The sequence below is a fragment of the Hemitrygon akajei genome, chromosome 13, assembly GCF_048418815.1.
Source record: "Hemitrygon akajei chromosome 13, sHemAka1.3, whole genome shotgun sequence".
In the NCBI taxonomy this organism is placed as follows: domain Eukaryota; kingdom Metazoa; phylum Chordata; class Chondrichthyes; order Myliobatiformes; family Dasyatidae; genus Hemitrygon; species Hemitrygon akajei.
This window is the reverse complement of record NC_133136.1, coordinates 44,150,661-44,169,367: the sequence shown is the minus strand read 5'-3', so window position 1 is coordinate 44,169,367 and position 18,707 is coordinate 44,150,661. Positions and strand designations below refer to the sequence as shown.

The 18,707-nt window shown below is 40.1% G+C and overlaps 1 protein-coding gene across 1 annotated transcript; it reads left to right on the top strand.

Annotated features, from left to right (window-relative positions):
* Nucleotides 1–402: 402 nt before the first annotated feature.
* Nucleotides 403–4,624, top strand: LOC140737489 (bone morphogenetic protein 4-like). Its single transcript, XM_073063946.1, has 2 exons — nt 403–851; nt 3,769–4,624. Exons 1-2 carry the CDS (start codon nt 533–535, stop codon nt 4,590–4,592), a joined length of 1,143 nt encoding a protein of 380 aa, XP_072920047.1. The 5' UTR covers nt 403–532; the 3' UTR covers nt 4,593–4,624.
* Nucleotides 4,625–18,707: the final 14,083 nt, after the last annotated feature.

Here is an 18,707-nt window from a genome sequence, read left to right as displayed (position 1 = left end):
GTGATAGCAGTTCAGGAGGGGTAAGTGAGTATTCAGTACAGGAAATATGCCAAACAATTATACTTCTTCAGGCATCATGAGATCAATTCTCAAATAATATGTCAATACTTCAGGTAAAAATCCCCAGAGGCAAGAATGCATTTTAACTTTTTATATATGTATATGAAATACTCTCAGAATAGCTATTCTGTGACATTAGTGACAAAATCATTTAATTGCATTAAAAGCCCTTCTAACGGCTACATTTGTTAGTTTAAAATCACAATTTAGAAAGCGTATTAAGTAGAAAAAAAGAGCCACTTTTAACATCAGTTATTATGAGGGTTATTACGCTGTTCGTCTGCGGGTGCTTTTAAACTAAGTTCTCTGTTCCACTAAGATTATGAATAAACAAAAGGCGGTGGCAAACAGGGTCAACTTTGGACTCTATATAAACCCACGCAACCTTGCTCTGTTAACTGGAGAGAAAAGCAGCCAGAGCGAACACTAATCTCATCGTTTGCTGTTGAAGCATTTTCCAGACAGTGATCCCATGGAACTGCACAGATATTATTCCATATATCTTTATATTTATTTGGCATTGATGTGCAACAAGAGCAGTGAGCTGAAGCCTCAATACAGTCTCCGGCGGAAACATGAGACACAAGTTCAGATTGAAGCGATTAAGAAAGCAATCATGGAACAACTAGGATTGGAGAAACCTCTTACGCCCAGAATTAATATTTCTAGAACAGAGGAGGAGAAGATGTATAAACTTTATCTGCAGCGTGTGCGGAAATCCAACCAAAACAGTAGTTTGTTGAACACGAAGTCCACCAGAATGGATTCTGTCAGCTCAGTTATTGTAAAGGGTAAGTATCTTGTCATTCAAGTATTTTTATATGATTAATGTGTAGTTGGACTGCTGTGTATTGTAATCAGAAGGCTTCTAAAAAGTGAGGTGCACCAAGGCTCAGCAAGTCTTTCCAGCTGTGGCCATGCTTAAATTTTCGCACAAGCACTAAAAATAATAGTATGTGTGGAGCAATATCGATATAGTTACAAATTTAAAGCAGTGATGGTGCTACCTCGTACATTGAAAAACAAACAGGGCAAACTTCTGTTTCCTATTCGGTGTGATAGTTTTGGGTACATGCTCAAGCACAGTTCTTTTTAATACAACCACTAGAGTATGAAAGTAGAGAAAATTAATGTTAAATTCTAAAACTAAAATGAATGAACAGCCTTCCAGCACCCTGTTGCTGACAATCAATACTGATACAGTGGATTGTATAAAAATGTAGGCACGGTTTTGTTGTTTGGTAAATAGGTATTGATTTGCTAAATCACTTTAGCAATTGATATCACTCTTTAAGGGGATATCTGCAACTTCAGGATTTTCAGAATGATTAGGTCATTTAAGGGTGGGCAGACCACTGCTTGGGGTGGCTTACTATAAGTACTGGACTCTCAGATATCCTTCAGCTTCTCCAAGTGTCTAAGACAGGGTGAATCATATCTAAGTCTAGTACTGATACAAACCTAGATTGAGAAAGTTAACTGTGAGCATAGCATAGAATGATCTCCACCAGTTAAGCCAGCAGGTAGCAGGGAGGCAAATGGTATATACTGTGGGGAAAATAATGGACACTTGGTTAGAAAAAGAACAGAAATGTTTTAAATGGTGAAATACTATTATTGGTGTACAGAAACATTTGTACACCCTGATTCATAAAGAAGAAACAATAAATATGCAAGTACACCTATCAATCAGGAAGACAAATAATATGCAGACTTTTACTGCAAAGGGATTAGAGTATAAATCTACAAAAGTCTTCCTGAGATTATATAAGGGTTTGGTGAGTTCTCAGTTGGAGGGTTGTTTCCATTTTTGGTCTTTGTACCTAAAAGAAGATGTTTCCATTAGAGACAGTGATCACAGACTTACTAGGTTTATTCTGGGGATGGATGAGTTATCCTTGAAAAGAGTGAATTATTTTGGCCTTTACTAACTGGAATTTAGAAGAATGAGAAGTGATTTCATTAAGACATACAATATTCCAAAAGGGACTGATAAGGTAGATCATGTGAGGTTGTTTCCTCTGCCTGGAGTCTAGATCTATTGATGTTGTCTCAAAATGTGGAGCTGATCATTCAGGAATGGGGAGGAATGTCTTTAAGCAGAGGGTTGTAAATCTGTGCAGTTGTCAGGACATTCAGTCATTTGGGTCTGACAGTGATTTTGGACGTTAGGGATAATAGGCAGATTGGATTGGATAACCGAGACAGCATTTTGTCAGCAGTAGTGTGGCACGTAATGTTGCAAGTTCCAGTAACCCAGGTTCAATCCTGAATTTGAGTACTGTCTGTGTGGAGTTTGGATATTTTCCTTATGAGCAGAAGACTTACTCTTAGTGAACATGTTTCCCCCAAATGAATACTTACAGGTTTATTTGGCCACTGTACTGTTTTTAACCTTCCAAAGCTATTGTAGAAGTCACTCATTTATGAATTTATTTTTTTAATTTATTGAGATACAGTACAGAATAGGCCCTTTGACCCTTGGAGCTGTGCTGGCCAGATTTAATTCTAGCCTAATCATGAGACAAGTTACAATGCCAATTAATCTACAAACGGGTACGTCTTTGGAGTGTGGGAGGAAACTGGAGCACCTGAAGAAAACCCACGCAGTCACGGGGAGAACGTACTAGAAACATACAAAATTTACATGGCAGGCGAATCAGGTTGTACCATCAAATGAAAATGGAAGGGAACAATCTAGCATTAATCCAAGTGTCCAATTTTCAAACCACCATCTGTTTTCCCACCCCTTATTGGCACTAAATCCTGGAACCTCCCTACCCAAAGGATAGGGAATGTTAAGCAGATGGCCAATGGAGAGAAAAGTGCTGAGTCACTTATGGCAGAATTGTTCACTTCTGATATAGAGAGAGCTGGCTATCTGAAGCTATTGAACTTAAACTTGATTCTGGTAAGCTGCAAAGTGGTAAGCAACAGGAACAATGAACGTACTCATTTTTGGTTTTATAATCTTCATACAATCAAATGAATGAGTGTAATAGTATCATATCCAGGGAGAACATGGGGATGGAAAAGTTGGATTATTTGCTTGGTGCTCAGTCTTGGACAATTTATGAATCATCGATTTTACTCTCTCAGCATATAACCATCTAATGTGTGGGCAGATACAAATCAGTGCCCATTCACTCCATAACAAATTGGAAAGAAGCAGTATATATTGGCACTTTGCAGCAAAATTTGTGACCAGTATTTTCAGAAGAGAACTGTAGGGAGAGAAGAGTAACAGGACAATAATTGTAATTACAATAATTGTTGAAATCTTCATGGGACCAAATTATGGGGTTTTTCCCAACTTCAGAAGCTGTATGTCATAAAAATCTTTGTTTTTTTTTCATATGGTGCAAGTTACTTTTATATGGTCTTCTGACTCAGTACCAAGCTAACTTGAGTGATTTCAGCAATTAAATCTGGCGTGTGACTTCAGTCCATCTATTTGATCCAGAGACGAGTGAGACCAATGCCTAAAGTACTGAGTACAATTACACTAGCTAAAGCCACAAGAGAATCATATAAATTGCAAATATATTAGTGACTTCTACAAAGGAATTGGACAGTTAAAAGCAGATGCTCAATTAATTTTTTCTCATAAAAGGGTGAATAGAATTGAGACAATGGGATTGAATCTGAAGAACACAGGCATATGCATAAATGACTAATTAACACATATTCCTCTTATTTTTGTAATAGGAACAATTTTGGAAAACTCAAGAAGAACAACAAGTGATATAAGCAACAACAAACAACAACTGTACTTTAATGTTTCCAATGTCAAGAGCATACTTGTCTTTCCTAAAGTAAAGGTCTTGAGAGGTGAACTCAAATTCTACAAGCGCAGATGTCAGAATGCAAATTCACATCAGAAAACGATGGATGAAAACCCACAGCTTGTAAGAATCTACAACTTATTCAAGCCAGCAACTAAAAGGGCAGAGATACAGCCTCATTTTCTTGGTTCTAAAGTCCTTACATCAAATTTTGAAAAAACTGAAACATTTGACATTCAAAAAACTGTTGAACATTGGATAATTTATCCGCAGGAAAATTATGGTATTGAATTAGAGCTGCTTCCGTGGTCGTCCAGTCAAAGACATAACTCTGAAGACAAAGTGTCTTTTGAAGTAGAACTGGAAATAGAAGTGCAAAAAACTGTTAAAGAAATCCGGACACGTCGTGAAAGCTACACTGAGGACTGCCAGAGAAGCCAGATACATTGTTGTAGGCGATCGCTACATGTGTCTTTTGAGGAGATTGGATGGTCAGACTGGATCAGAGCCCCATTAAATTATAATGCCTTTTATTGTGATGGGACATGTCCACTAAAGTACAAACTTGCCACAATGCATACACTTATCAAATCAAAGATGCATCAACTTTCAGATGGAGCTATTCCAGCCCCCTGCTGTGTGCCTGCATCCTACGAGCCACTAACTTTGCTCCATTTTAACAGTAATGACAAATTAGTACTGACAGCATTTGATAACATGATTGTCTCCAAATGCCATTGTTCTTAATTTTATGAAATTTCAAATTTAGGTATTTATTGGAAGAATATTTATTGATATTTATGTGTTATACCTACTTAGGTTAAATATTTTTATCCTGGTAATTATTATATTAATCCCTTCTTATAATAGCTCATTTTAATCAATGTGTCAGATTAAAATAAGTATTGTATAGATATGTCTTTCTGTGTTTTTTTTTTGTTCTCCATTAAAAATGTAATGTCTGAAGATCCACATTCACATTGGTGGTTGATAGTGAATTGAAGCTTACACTAATTTCAATGAAAATCTTAGAGTCATAGTCCCAGCTAACCTCAGTGGAAAAAGCCTTCTTGAATTTACCCTATTTTATACCCCTCATAATTGTATATACCTACATCAAATCTTCTCTCAATTGTCTACATTCCAAGGAATAAAATCTATTCAATCTTTTCATATACCTCAGGTTTTCTGGACTGGGCAATATCCTAGTAAATTTTCTCTGCACTCTTTCAACCTAATTTACGTCTTTTCTGTAGGTAGGTGATGAAAAACTGCACAAAATACTCACAATTAGGCCTCAGTAACATCTTATACAGCTTCAACACAACATCCCATCTTCTGTACTAAATACTTGTGTACAAAAGATTTCTTTACAACCTGTGACACCACTTTCAATGAATTATGGACATGTATTCTCAGATCCCTTTGTTCTACCCCACTCCTCAGAGCCCTACCGTTCACTGTGTAAGACCTACCCTGGTTGTTACCGAAGTGCAACATCTTGTATTGTTTGCATTAAATACCGTCTGCCATTTTTTCAGCCCATTGTTCCAGTTGGTACAGAGTCCGAAGTAGATAGACTTCATCACTGTCTACAATCTTGGTGTCATCCACAAACTTTGTTGATCCATTTAACCACATTATCATCCAGATTGTTGATGTAGATGACAAGCAACAATGGACCCAACACCAATCCCTGTGGCACCCACTAGTCACAGGCCTCCAGTCAGAGAGGCAACCATCTACTATCACCAATGTCTAATCCAATTTACTATCTCATTTCAATGCTGAGCAACTGAATCTTTTTGACCAAATTCCCACATGGGATCTTGTCAGATGCCTTACAATAGTCCATGTAGACAACATCCACTGCCTTACCTTCATCAGCTTCCCTGGTATATTCTTTGAAGAGCTCTATACGATTGGTTAGACATGACCTACCATGCAGAAAGCCATGCTGACTATCCCTAATCTATTCATGTCTATCCAAATACTCATATGTTCAGTTCCTTAGAATACCTTCCAATATCTTTCCCACTGCTGATGTCAGGCTCACTAACCTATAATTTCCTTGATTATTTTTAGAGCATTTCTTAAGTAACGGAACAACATTGGCTAACCTCCAATCCTCCGACACCACCTATCACTAAGGGTGTTTTAAGTACCTCTGCTGGAGTCCCAGTAATTTCTGCACTTGCCTCCTTTAGGGTCCAAAGGAGAACCTTGACAAACCCTGGTGATTTTTCCACCTTAAGTTGCCTTGAGACAGCAAACACCCCCTCCTCTGTAATCTGTATAGGGTCCATGACTTTGCTGCTGCTTTGCCTGACTCCTATGGACTCTGTGTCCATCTCGTGAGTAAATGTAGATGGAAAAATGCATTTAAGACTTTCCCCATCTCTTTTGGCTCCACACATGGATTACCATTCTGTTCTTCCAGAGGACCAGTTTTGTCGCTTGCAGTCCTTTTGCTCTTAGCGTATCTGTAGCATCCACTAGGCAACCTCATGCTTTCTTTTAGCCCTCCTGATTACTTTTGTAAGTGTCCTCTTGTATTTCTGTGAGCACCTCGTTTATTCCTGCCTACTTATAACTGCAATGCACCTCCTTCTCCCTCTAAACCAGGGCCACAATATCTCTGGAAAACCAAGGTTTCCTACACTTATAACCTCTACCTTTTATTCTGACAGCACATGCAAGCTTCTGCTCTCTCTCAAAATCTCACTGTTGAAGGCCTTCCACTTACCAAGTGCACCTTTGCCAGAAAACAGCCTGTCCCAGTCCACACTTGCCAGATCCTCTCTCATTCCATCAAAATTGGCCTTTCTCCAATTTACAATCGCAACCCATTGACCAGACCTATCTTTTTGCATATTTACTTTGAAACTAATGGAATTGTTATCACTAGAGGTGAAGTGTTCACCTACACAAACTCTGGTCGCTTGCCCTGTCTCATTCCCTAGCAGCAGTTTAGATTGAAGACTAATTGAATAAAACCTTGGCATCAATGTATTTGGAACTTGCTATCTTGGTAGAACCGTAATTCTGTGGATAAATCAAGGTTCTGCTGAAGTTATGATAGTGGAATGAGAGGAGATGTGAGGAAAATAACCAATTAACCCCTCAGATTTCTAACTTTTCATTACCTGAATGATGCCTGACACTTTCCACATCTTTTTGTGCTCTAACAGAAAGATATTCTGAAAAAGAGATAGGGACAGGATCATTATATGAGACGTTAAACTTAAATTTTGGGTCAGCAGCAAATCAGTGATGTCTCCTGCTAACCCTTGAGAAAGCTCCTAACAATGACTTGGTGATCTCTCTGGTTTCAGCATCTGCCTGAAGAGCAAATCCTATTTCCGAATTCTCACAGGGAACAGTCCAAGAATCAATCTTTAATTATGCCTTTCAACATTGCATAGTATATTAAATAAATGCATTTGTAATTCAGATAGTGGTTAAGATTTCATAATGAAATCATTTAATAAATATTTTGATATAGAATCTTATTTGTTGAAATGCACATAGCGGAAAGTTACAATCTGTATGCTTAAAATTATTTTTTGAGGTCATATAGTTTACTTGAGTAATTATGACAAAAGCATTACTTCGGCCTCAGGTAAGAAAATGATTATATTTTCAGAGGATTTTATAGTGTTATTGCTTTATAAGTAGCTTAAATGTGGAGAAAAATACAAATATTCTTTAGAGATATTAGTGAATCTGTCACGGTCCGGTGGTCCGGTCCATGGATTCTGCATTCCAGTTTATGGTCCGGTCTGCAGACTCCGCATTCCCGTTATTTCTATTTCCCCTGTTCCGTTGGGCGCCTTGATGGAGGCACCTGATCCTCATTTCAAGTCTGCAATATAAATAGCTCCAGGGTTCAGCTATTCCTTTGCCGGACCGTCATCAGAAACTCACACCAAGAAGCTCGCCACCAGAAACCAGTCACCAGGAACATGTCACCAGAAGCCAGTTACTGGAAGCCAGGCTGGCGGATTCAGGCTCCGGGCTGCCGAGAAGTCTGCACCATCATCTGAGCCACTGACATTGTGTCCTCATTCTTGGCCTTCCTAGTAATTCTCAATAAACACAGTTCAGTTTATACTATCTCAGTGTCTGTGTCTTGCACTTGGGTCCACTGCCAACACCCACTTGTAACAGAACCATAGAATCCTAAATCAAGCAGCAACAGAAACAGGCCATAGTCCGCAGCACCCACCAAACACCAATTAACACTAATCCTGTTCTATTTTATTCTCCCCTCTACCACCAGATTTCATCACTCACCTACACAACCAGGAGCAATTTACAGTGGCTGATTGACCTATCAATCTGTGCATTTTTGGAATGTGGGATGAAACCTGAGCACCTAGAGGAAACTCACATGGAGCATGCACGATGTCCACCCAAATAATACTGCGGGTTAGGATTGCACCCAGGCTGTTGGACCTACGAGGCAGTTGTTCTATTGAAGGTATTATTGTGCTGCCCCATCATGTGTTGAAAAATTAACAACTTTGTTAAAATATCTAAATGAAAGTCCTTATATTACTTTCTGTGTGCACTTTATCCTTATCTGGATGTTCCTTGGATTTGATTCTAATCTGGATGATGTTGTTTAGAATCAGAATCAGAATCAGGTTTATTATCACCGGCATGTGACAAGAAACTTGTTAACTTAGCAGCAGCAGTTCAATGCATTACATAATCTAGCAGAGAGGGAAAAAAATTAATAATAATAAATAAAATAGAACATAATAATAAACAAGTAAATCAATTATGTATATTGAATAGATCTGAAAGAATGTGCAAAAACAGAAATACTGTATATTAAAAAAGTGAGGTAGTGTCCAAAGCTTCAATGTCCATTTAGGTATTGGATGGCAGAAGGGAAGAAACTGTTCCTGAATTGCTGAGTGTGTGCCTTCAGGCTTCTGTATCTCCTAACTGATGGTAACAGTGAGAAAAGATCATGCCCTGGGTGCTGGAGGTCTTTAATAATGGATGCTGCCTTCCTCAGATACCACTCCCTAAAGATGTCCTGGGTACTTTGTAGGCTAGGGCCCAAGATGGAGCTGACTAGATTTAAAACCTTCTGCAGCTTCTTTCGGTCCTGTGCAATAGCCCCTCCATACCTGACAATGTTGCAGCCTGTCAGAATGCTCTCCACGGTACAACTATAGAAGTTTTTGAGTGTATTTGTTGATATGCCAAACCTCTTCAAACTCCTAATGAAGTATAGTGGCTGCCTTGCCTTCTTTATAACTACATCGATATGTTGGGACCAGGTTAGACCCTCAGAGATCTTAACAATGAGGAACTTGGAGCTGCTCACTCTCTCCACTTCTGTTCCCTCTGTGAGTATTGGTATGTGCTCCTTTGTCTTACCCTTCCTGAAATCCACAATCAGCTCTTTCATCTTACTGACGTTGAGTGCCAGGTTGTTGCTGTGGCACCATTCTACTCATTGGTGTAGCTCACTCCTGTATGCCCAAACACCACTTGATTAAATCCAAGAACACCACTTGATTAAATGCATTAAATACACATAAACTTAGAAGGGTGAACAAACAGATGAGCTTAGGAATAATTAATTCTTCTTTCACAGTTTAAATATTGTCACATGCACATTGAAACATGGAACCATACTGTGAAATGCATCATTTGCATCAACAATGTGCTGGGAGCAGTCCACAAGGTGGCATAGTAGTTCAAACATTACACAGTGCCAGTGATCACTGATCGGGATAATTCCTGCCGCTGTCTGTAAGGAGTTTGTACGTTCTCCCCATGACAACACAGGTTTCCTCCGAGTGCTCCAGTTTCTTCCCACATTCCAAAGACGTACCGGTTAAGGTTAGCAAGCTGTAGGCTTGCTATGTTGGCACCGGAATCATGGAATCATCGCTGATGAAATTGGCACGAGTGATGCACTTCACTTTGTGTTTTGATTGCTTGGCGTACACGTAATAAGTAATGCTTATTTTTAATCTTTGAAGTGTTGCCATGCTTCTGGCCCCAAAATAGAGTGCTCAACACTTACTAACCCTTACTGACGTGCTTTTAGAATGCAGGAGGAAAGAGGAGCATCTGGAGGAAACCCACACAGTTGCGGGAAAAATGTACGGACATCAGTGAAAACTGAGCATTGAACCTGATCATTGGCATTGGAAAGGATTACAGGAGCTGCTCTGCCACAGTGCCACCCACAGTTTATAGATCCACAGGCTACCTGAAGTTGCAATTTAATTTTTTTTGCAGGAATATTAGCAATGGAATCTTTCTGCAGCTGAACAGAAAGAGTATTTCTCTTCAGCCAATTCTTTAGGATATTTGAAACATTTAACCTGCTAAGTTACACACGTAAGAGCAACAAACAAATCTTATTTACACAAATTATAAACAAATGCACCATTGTGAATTTGACCCACTTTTTAAATTAAGTGTGTTGATACTTTGTAAAGTTGCATTCCATCCTTCCAAAACAAAACAAAACAGAATAAAGAGGGATTTGGAGTTGTCATTTTGGAGAAAAGACTGATAAGGAGTTCTATAAATGAAAGAGATTGATTTGCGCTCTGTAGTGCTGCAGTTTCATGTGTTTAATGTGTTGCCCGTGTGCAAGGACACATCCTGACTCACTGACATTAATCACACCAATAACCCAATTGGCCATCTTTTAAATGGGATGCATGAACATTAAAACGTAGGGTTTATAGACGTAAGTATTTTAAAGTAGAAGCGTTGAGGATCTTAAGTTGAATGGAAGGAATAGCATTATTCATCCCATAACATAGCAAGCCAGAGAAATTTGATGGAGTTCAGCACAGTAAAGCTTTCAAAATCTAACACCCTCAGGACCTTGGTGATGTTAGATTGGCAGGTTTTACAGACAATTGCATATTACTCCTATTAATACCTCAATATGCTTTTAAATCACTTTTTTAAAGATGTTACAGTGTAGTGCAATAGACTTTCCAGATAATCTAGTGAATTTAAAGTCAATGCCTGAAGTGGGGCCCCAGTCTGTTTAAAGCATGAATGGGAAACAGGTGTTTAAAGGAAAACGTGTGTTTAGAGTGTGCAAAACAGAGCCCTGGTGTGTTTACAGGGAGTGTGTGAAACAGGGCCTGAGTGTGTTTAAAGGGAGAGTGAGAAACACCGCACTGGTGTGTTTAGATGGGAAATGTGAAACGGGGCTTCAATGAGCTTAAAGGGAATGAGGCCTGGGTGAGTATATGGGGAGAGGTGGAAAAAGTGTTCAAGATGTCAAGCAGGCACTTAGTGCATCAAGACAATTTTACTATTTTGCAAAGGTTTTTTTTGATTTAGATAGCGAGTAATACAACAAGGCATTGGCGCGTGGCCAAGTGGTTCGTCTAGTGATCTGAAGGTCGCTAGTTCGAGCCTTGGTTGAGGCTGCGTGTGTGTCCTTGAGCAAGGCACTTAACCACACATTGCTCTGCGACAACACTGGTGCCAAGCTGTATGGGTCCTACTGCCCTTCTCTTGGCCAACATTGGTGGCATGGAGAGGGGAGACTTGCAGCTTGGGCAACTGCTGGTTTTCCATAAAAAAAACTTTGCCCAGGTTTGCGCCCTGGAAACTTTCCAAAGTGCAAATCCATGGTCTATCGAGACTAACGGAGGCTGACACACAATACAACAAGATTGCTAACCGGAGAAGACAAATCTAAAATTATTAGCGAGTAGCCAATTTGCTTTTCCCTGCAAGTGGAATACATTATCTAAATGGGGGAACGGAACTTTCAAAAACAAAATTGCTCAAGAAGAAAAGAAAATGCAGTTATGTGGAAAGGACAGCGAGAATTTGATAATTGGTAGTTGTAGAGATCTTCTATAGGAACAATAGTATGAATAGCCTACTTCAGTGCCATATCACCTAATGGAACATTCTGAATTCCTAACTCTATTGAAGAATTGATTATCTAACCCTGGATGGCATCTATTAGTCTTGCAAGACCATGGATCTGTGCCTGGAAAGTCTTGCAAGTGTCTTCTCCAGGACGCAGGCCTGGGCAAGGATGTATGGAAGACCGGCAGTTGTCCAAGCAGCAAGTCTCCCCTCTCCACGCCACCAATGTTGTCCAAGGGAAGGGCAAGGGCCGATACAATTTGGCACCAGTGTCATCGCAGGAGTTGCCAGAACGAGGTTGAAGACAACGTCGGACTGCCTTAGGGACTCCAGCTCTGGATTTGTCCTCAGGGTTTACTCCTGAAGCCTTTTCCATAAGTGGGTATGGCCACAAGGCAGCGGAGGTTTGAAATCAGAGTTTTCCCTCTCTTAGACGGACTGCCTTCCCAGACTGACGAGCTCCATCTACCCGAAGCACTGGCTTTAAGGCACCAGGACCCGCCTTCGCCCCTTCTTCTGTCAGTAGAAACAGTTCCGCCGGGCTTAGAGGCTAAGCCACACGAGAAGGCCAGGAGTTGGACTTGGTTGTCAGAGGCTATTTGAGGCGTATGCCATGAGAAGAACTTTTAGGTAGTGGGAGCTTGTTCCCACCACCACTCCTCGGCTTGACAACCTTGGAACCAAACTTGGAATCTGACCCTACATCACACATTATACATCCTAGTCAAATGTCATTCATAATCAATACTTCTGCTTTCATTTATAATGGAGAAACCCATTTTCAATAAGGCACTTATTAAATTTTTTATCCAACCTTCAAACCATTTGAACATGGGTCATATTAGCTTCAACCCCAACAAAATAGAAAAGCTGTCAGTCACTAAACAGGAGAACGTGACTTCTCTTTAGCTCTTTGCTTTCACTCTGCAGAACTTCCTCGAAGTTCATCTCTGTGATTCATATCTGCACTAAAGGCAGTGAACAAATTGTTCTTAAGATAACACGCTGAGGCCGCAAAAATGTGCCAATTAGATAAAGCACAGAGAGATATTGAGACACAAACAAATGAAGTAACCTGGATTGCAGAGTGGGTGAGTTCATGCCACACATCCTATTTAAATCTCTTTTTTTTTTACTTTGAACATAAACATTAAGTGGGTATCCGACTCAAACCACCCTGCAATTACAGCTCTACATGGAATCTCCAATATCTTCTCATAATTTTCCAATAAAATACCTACAAATTCTTGTATACTTCCAAGAGCACCACAACCTTGTTGTAGAGTTTGGAAGGTTGAGTGTCTCAATGATACTGAGGACTATTTTGTTTGGAATCAGGGCTTTATGCTTTTGCTCTTGGTAGGGTCACACAGGTCAAACAGGAATAAGTGTAGAGGCCAGACTAAGAGTGGTTCTCTGGTCCTCCAGGCTCAGGGATTCAGCTCAAAGCTAACAATCCTGACTGGTAAAACAAAACTGCTACAAAACAGAATGAAGAATCCTCCTACATCTGAGGGCGACTGTATTCCTGAGTCTCCAACTGGAACTTGAATGACTGACAGCAATGAAAACTGGGCTACTGACAAAATGAAAGAAGTTCTGAACACCACCATAGATGGAGGAACTTCATTACTAAATGCCAGTAGCATAACAGGCGGTAGAGATTCTCATATCATTTTGTTTTGTTTTTACAGTCAGTGTCCCTATACAATCAAGAAAGCCTATTACATAGATTCTCAGAGACCCAGAATCAGAATCAGGTTTATTATCACCATTATAACTTAGCTGCAGCAGAACAATGCAATATATGATAATATAGAAAGAAAAAAATAAATAAGTAAATCAATTACAGTAAGTAGATATATATGCATATTGAATAGATTAAATCTAGTGCAAAAACAGAAATAATATATATTTTGAAAAGTGAGGTAGTGTTCATGGGTTCAACATCCATTTAGGAATTGTATGGCAGAGGGAAAGAAGCTGTTCCTGAATACTGAGTGGGTGCCTTCAGGCTTCTGTACCTCTTTCCTGACACTAGCAATCAGAAGAGGGCATGTCCTGGTGATGGGAGTCCTTAATAATGGACGTCACCTTTCAGAAGCACCACTCCTTGAAGATGTCTTGGATACTACGGAGGCCAGTACCCAAGATGGAGCTGCCTAATTTTACAACTTTCTGTAGCTTCTTACAGTCCTGTGGAGTATGGCTCCCCCAACCCCCACCCCCCATGTACCAGACAGTGATGCAGCCTGTCAGAATGCTTTCCATAGTACATTTATAGAAGTTTCCAAGTGTCTTAGTTGACCAACCAAATCTCTTCAAGCTCCTAATGATGTATAGCCGCTGTCTTGCCTTCTTTATAGCTGTAGCAGTATGTTGGGAGCAGGTTAGATCCTCAGAGATCTTGACACCCAGGAACTTGAAATTGCTCACTCACTCCACTCCTGATCCCTCGATGAGGATCAGTTCATGTTCCCTCGTCTTGCCCTTCCTGGTCCACAATCAGTTCTTTAATCTTACTGACATTGAGTGCTAGCTGGCTGATGCAACACCACTCAACTAGCTGATATATTTCACTCCTGTATGCCTTCTCATCTCCAACAAATACTACTAATAATGGTTGCATTATCAGCAAACTTATAGATGGTATTTGAGCTATACTTAGCCACACGGTCACGGGTATAGAGGGAATAGAGCAGTAGGCTAAGCACACCCTTGAGGTGTTCCACTGCTCACCATCAGCATGGAGGAGATATTATCACCAATCCGCACAGATTGTGGTCTTCCAGTTATGAAGTTGAGGACCCAATTGCAGAGGCTCAGGTTCTGTAGCTTATCAATCAGGACTGTGGGAATGGTGCTGTTAAACGCTGAGCTATTGTTAATAAACAGCATCCTGACATAGGTGTTTGTATTGTCCAGGTGTTCTAAAGCCCTGTGAAGAGCCATTGAGATTGTGTCTGCCGTAAACCTACTGAGGTGATAGGCAAATTGCAGTGGCTCCAGGTCCTTACAGATAAAAGGAGTTGATTCTGGCCATGACCAACCTCTCAAAGCTTTTCATCACTGTAAACATGAGTGCTGCTGACTCCTACAGCAAAGAAGAAAATCATTTAGATCTCTCATTACCTTGCTTTATAAAGGCACAGGGATAATAGGTGAACAGACCTAGTTCTAGATCATGAAAATCTGCAATAAAAACTGAAAGTCTGCAGGTCAGGCAGCATCTGTGAAAACAGACCAGAGTAGTGATTCACAATACAGGCACACTTTTGGAATTGGGTCCTGTTGGGAATTGAAGCCATATATTGGGGAGGCAGATTAGAACATAAGACCATAAGACATAGGAGCAGAATTAGGCCATTTGGACCATCAAGTCTGCTGCGCCATTCAGTCATGGCTGATCCTTTCTTTTCCCTTCTCAATCCCACTCTCTGGCCTTCTCCCTGTAACCTTTAATGTTGTGCCCAATCAAGAACCTGTCAATCTATGCCTTAAATATACCCAATAACCTGGCCTCACAGCTGCCTGTGTAATAAATTCCACAAATTCACCACCCTCTGGTTAAAGAAATTCCTCCGCATCTCAACATTTGAAAGGTTTCAATGAGATCCCCCCTCATCCTTCTAAATTCCAGCGAATACAGACCACAGCTATCAAATGTTCCTCATACGACAACCCTTTCATTCCAGGAATCATCCTTGTGAACCTCCTCTGAATCCTCTCCAATGCCAACACATCTTTTCTGAGATGGGAAGTCCAAAACTGTTCACAACGCTCAAGGTGAGGCCTCACCAGTGCCTCAGCATCACATCCCTGCTCTTGTATTCTACACCCCTTGAAGAAAATGCTAACATTGCATTTGTTTTCCTCACCACTGACTCTACATGCAAGATAACCTTTAGTGTGTTCTGCACAATGACTCCCAAGTCCATTTGCAACTCAGAATCTTGGATTTTCTTTCCATTTAGAAAATTATCTCCACATTTGTTTCTTCTACCAAAGTGCATGACCATGCATTTTCCAACATTGTATTTTATTTGCCACTTTCTTGTCCATTCTCCTAATCGGTCTAAGGCCTTCTGCAGCCTACCTCTTTCCTCAACGCTACCTGCCCTCCACCAATCTTCATATCATCCGCAAACTTGGCAACAAAACCATCTATTTCATCATCTGAATCATTGATATACAGCATAAGAAGAAATGGTTCCAACAGTGACCCCTGCGGAACACCACTAGTCACTGGCAGCCAACCAGAAAAGGATCCTTTTATTCCCATTCGCTGCCTCCTACCAATCAGCCAATGTTCTAACCATTGCCAGTAACTTTCCTTTAATACCATGGGCTCTTAAGTTTGTAAGCAGCCTCATGTGTGGCACCTTGTCAAACGCCTTCTGTAAGTCCAAACATACAACATCCACTATCCTACTTGCAATCTCCTCAAAGAATTTCAACAGGTTTGTCAGGCAAGATTTCCCTTAAGGAAACCATACTAACTTAGTACTATCTTGTCCTGTGTCACTAAGTACTCCATAGCCTCATCCTTAACAATTGACTCTAACATCTTCCCAACCACTGAGGTCAGGCTAACTGGTCTATGATTTCCTTTCTGCTGCCTTCCTCCTTTCTTAAAGAGTGGAGTGACATTTGTAAATTTCCAGTCCTTTGGTGCCATGCCAGAGTCCAATGAGTTTTGAAAGATCATTACTAATGCCTCCACAATCTCTACCGCTACCTCTTTCCGAACCCTAGGGTGTAGTTCATCTGGCCCGGGTGACTTATGTACCCTTAGGCCTTGCAGCTTTTGAGCACCTTCTACCTTGTAATAGTAACTGCACCCACTTCTCTTCCCTCACACCCTTCAACATCTGGCACACTGCTCGTGTCTTCCACAGTGAAGACTGATGCAAAATACTCATTTAGTTCATCTACTATTTCCTTGTGCCCTATTAATATTTCTCTGTCCTCATTTTCTAGCAGTCCTATATCAATTCTCATCTCTCTTTGTTTTTTACATACTTGAAAAAACTTTTACTATCCACTTTGATATTGTTTGCTAGCTTGCTTTCATATTTCATCTTTTCTGCCCTAATGATTCTTTTAGTTGCTCTCTGTAGGTTTTTAAAAGCTTCCCAATCCTTTATTTTCCCACTAATTTTTGCTTTGCTGTATGTCATCTATTTTAGTTTCACATTACCTTTGACATCACTTGTCAGCCATGGTTGTACTATTTTGCCATTTGTGGATTTCTTTGTTTTTGTAATACATCTGTAGTGCACCTTCCTAATTTTTCCAGAAATTCATGCCACTGTTGCTCTGTTGTTTTCCTTGCCAGTATCTCCTTCCAATTTACTTTGGCCGACTCCTCTCTCTTATCACTGTAATTTCATTTATTCCACTGAAATACTGCTACATCAGACTTTACTTTCTCCCTATCAAATTTCAAGTTGAACTCAATCATATTGTGATCACTGCCTCCTAAGGGTTCTTTTATCTTAAGCTCCCTAATCACCTCTGGTTCATTACATAACTTCCAATCCAGCTGGAATAACACTCAAACATGCTGGAATAGTCAGATTTAGAAGTATAAAGACATGGATTAAGGTTTTAATATCAGTGAATGAATGCAGGGGTGGAGATGATTACAGATGGAGAAATAGATATTTGGTTGACACTCATCTTGGGATCATATATAAGATGGAGTTTCTCGGCAGCCTGTGTGAGCAGCAAAAGGTATATTAAAAAATTGAAATTTGTTTGAAAAATTAATGTTTTCTTTTTGAAAGACTGAAACACACATTTAGCCGATACATCTTAGGATTATTGCCACTGGTGTGCCTGTTAGAGCAAAGATACATGCTCTCTGCTTCTGTGAAGTTAACTCTGAGTCAAGGTTTTTTCAACTGGAAACATGTTTTGCCTTTTCCACTGTGAGAATGTGACTGGAAAACAATGCAGACATTTGGCTGAATCTATCAAATGTCATTTAAACAGAGACTATAGTATGGAAATGTAAGAAGAAGCTGTTAGAGGTGATTCTTTGGGTATGAATGGCTGGATAAAATAAACAGGTGAATGATGGCAGAGTTGTTGAGGAGAAAGGTGCAGACAGCTTGAGGAGGGTGTAGAGGGTTAGATGACCTTTGTCACACAAAGTTGGAAAAAGCTACTTTGGTTATGTGGTGTGCACAGAGACCCGATTGATAGGTTTAAGTGAAAGGATGAGGTAAAAATGAGAGTAAAACTCACTTATAGACATTGGAGAAAAAGTGATGGTGGAAGTAGGTAGCATTTTGCAACAGAAGAGGTGTTAACGCTCACATATTTGAGGAGACAGATGATTACAACAGATTTGAAGAGGAAACATGCAGTGAGAACAGGGAGCTGTTAACAATATTAGCAAATGTGTGCACTAAGTGGCATATGACAGATTTAGCCAAGCGTTATGCACAGCCTTCCAGTCATGTTCCACCTCAGTGGAGAAGGGGAAAGATGCTTCCAGGTGGAAAAAGAGCTAAACTCGGAGTAACTTCACATAGTTAAGAACAATGTCTTTTTGTGGTAACAGGGTAGACCTTCCATGCTGGCAGTAGCAATAATAGTAAGATGTATCTGGAAATCCCAGGCTCTTCACGGAGTCCATTGAGCAGTGAGTTCTTCTACGGACCTCTCAGCTCTCAGGCTGGGAAACTTACCTGGTGAGCCTACATAGGGCTGAACCTCAGCAACATAAAGCAGAACCCATTCAAATGATTGGGAGGAGGTGGCTGCTGGGATGAAAGGTTTATTTATTTAAATTATTTTAAATGCTTTTCATTGATTTTACTGCCTAAATGTGTGTATTGGTGTTTTAAGAGCGGAACATTAATTTATCAAACAAACTTCAGATTTTTAACAAGCCTTCGATGTCAAGGATATTCACGAGTAAGACCAACAGCTGTAACACAGGGCCGGCCTGGAGACAGGGCCTTGAGG

Bases quoted from the DNA above. Each gene is read 5' to 3' on its own strand.
- LOC140737489 (XM_073063946.1), top strand. From the start codon at position 533: ATGGAACTGCACAGATATTATTCCATATATCTTTATATTTATTTGGCA. The intron at 852-3,768 runs GTAAGTATCTTG...TTTTTGTAATAG, and splicing joins CAGCTCAGTTATTGTAAAGG to GAACAATTTTGGAAAACTCA.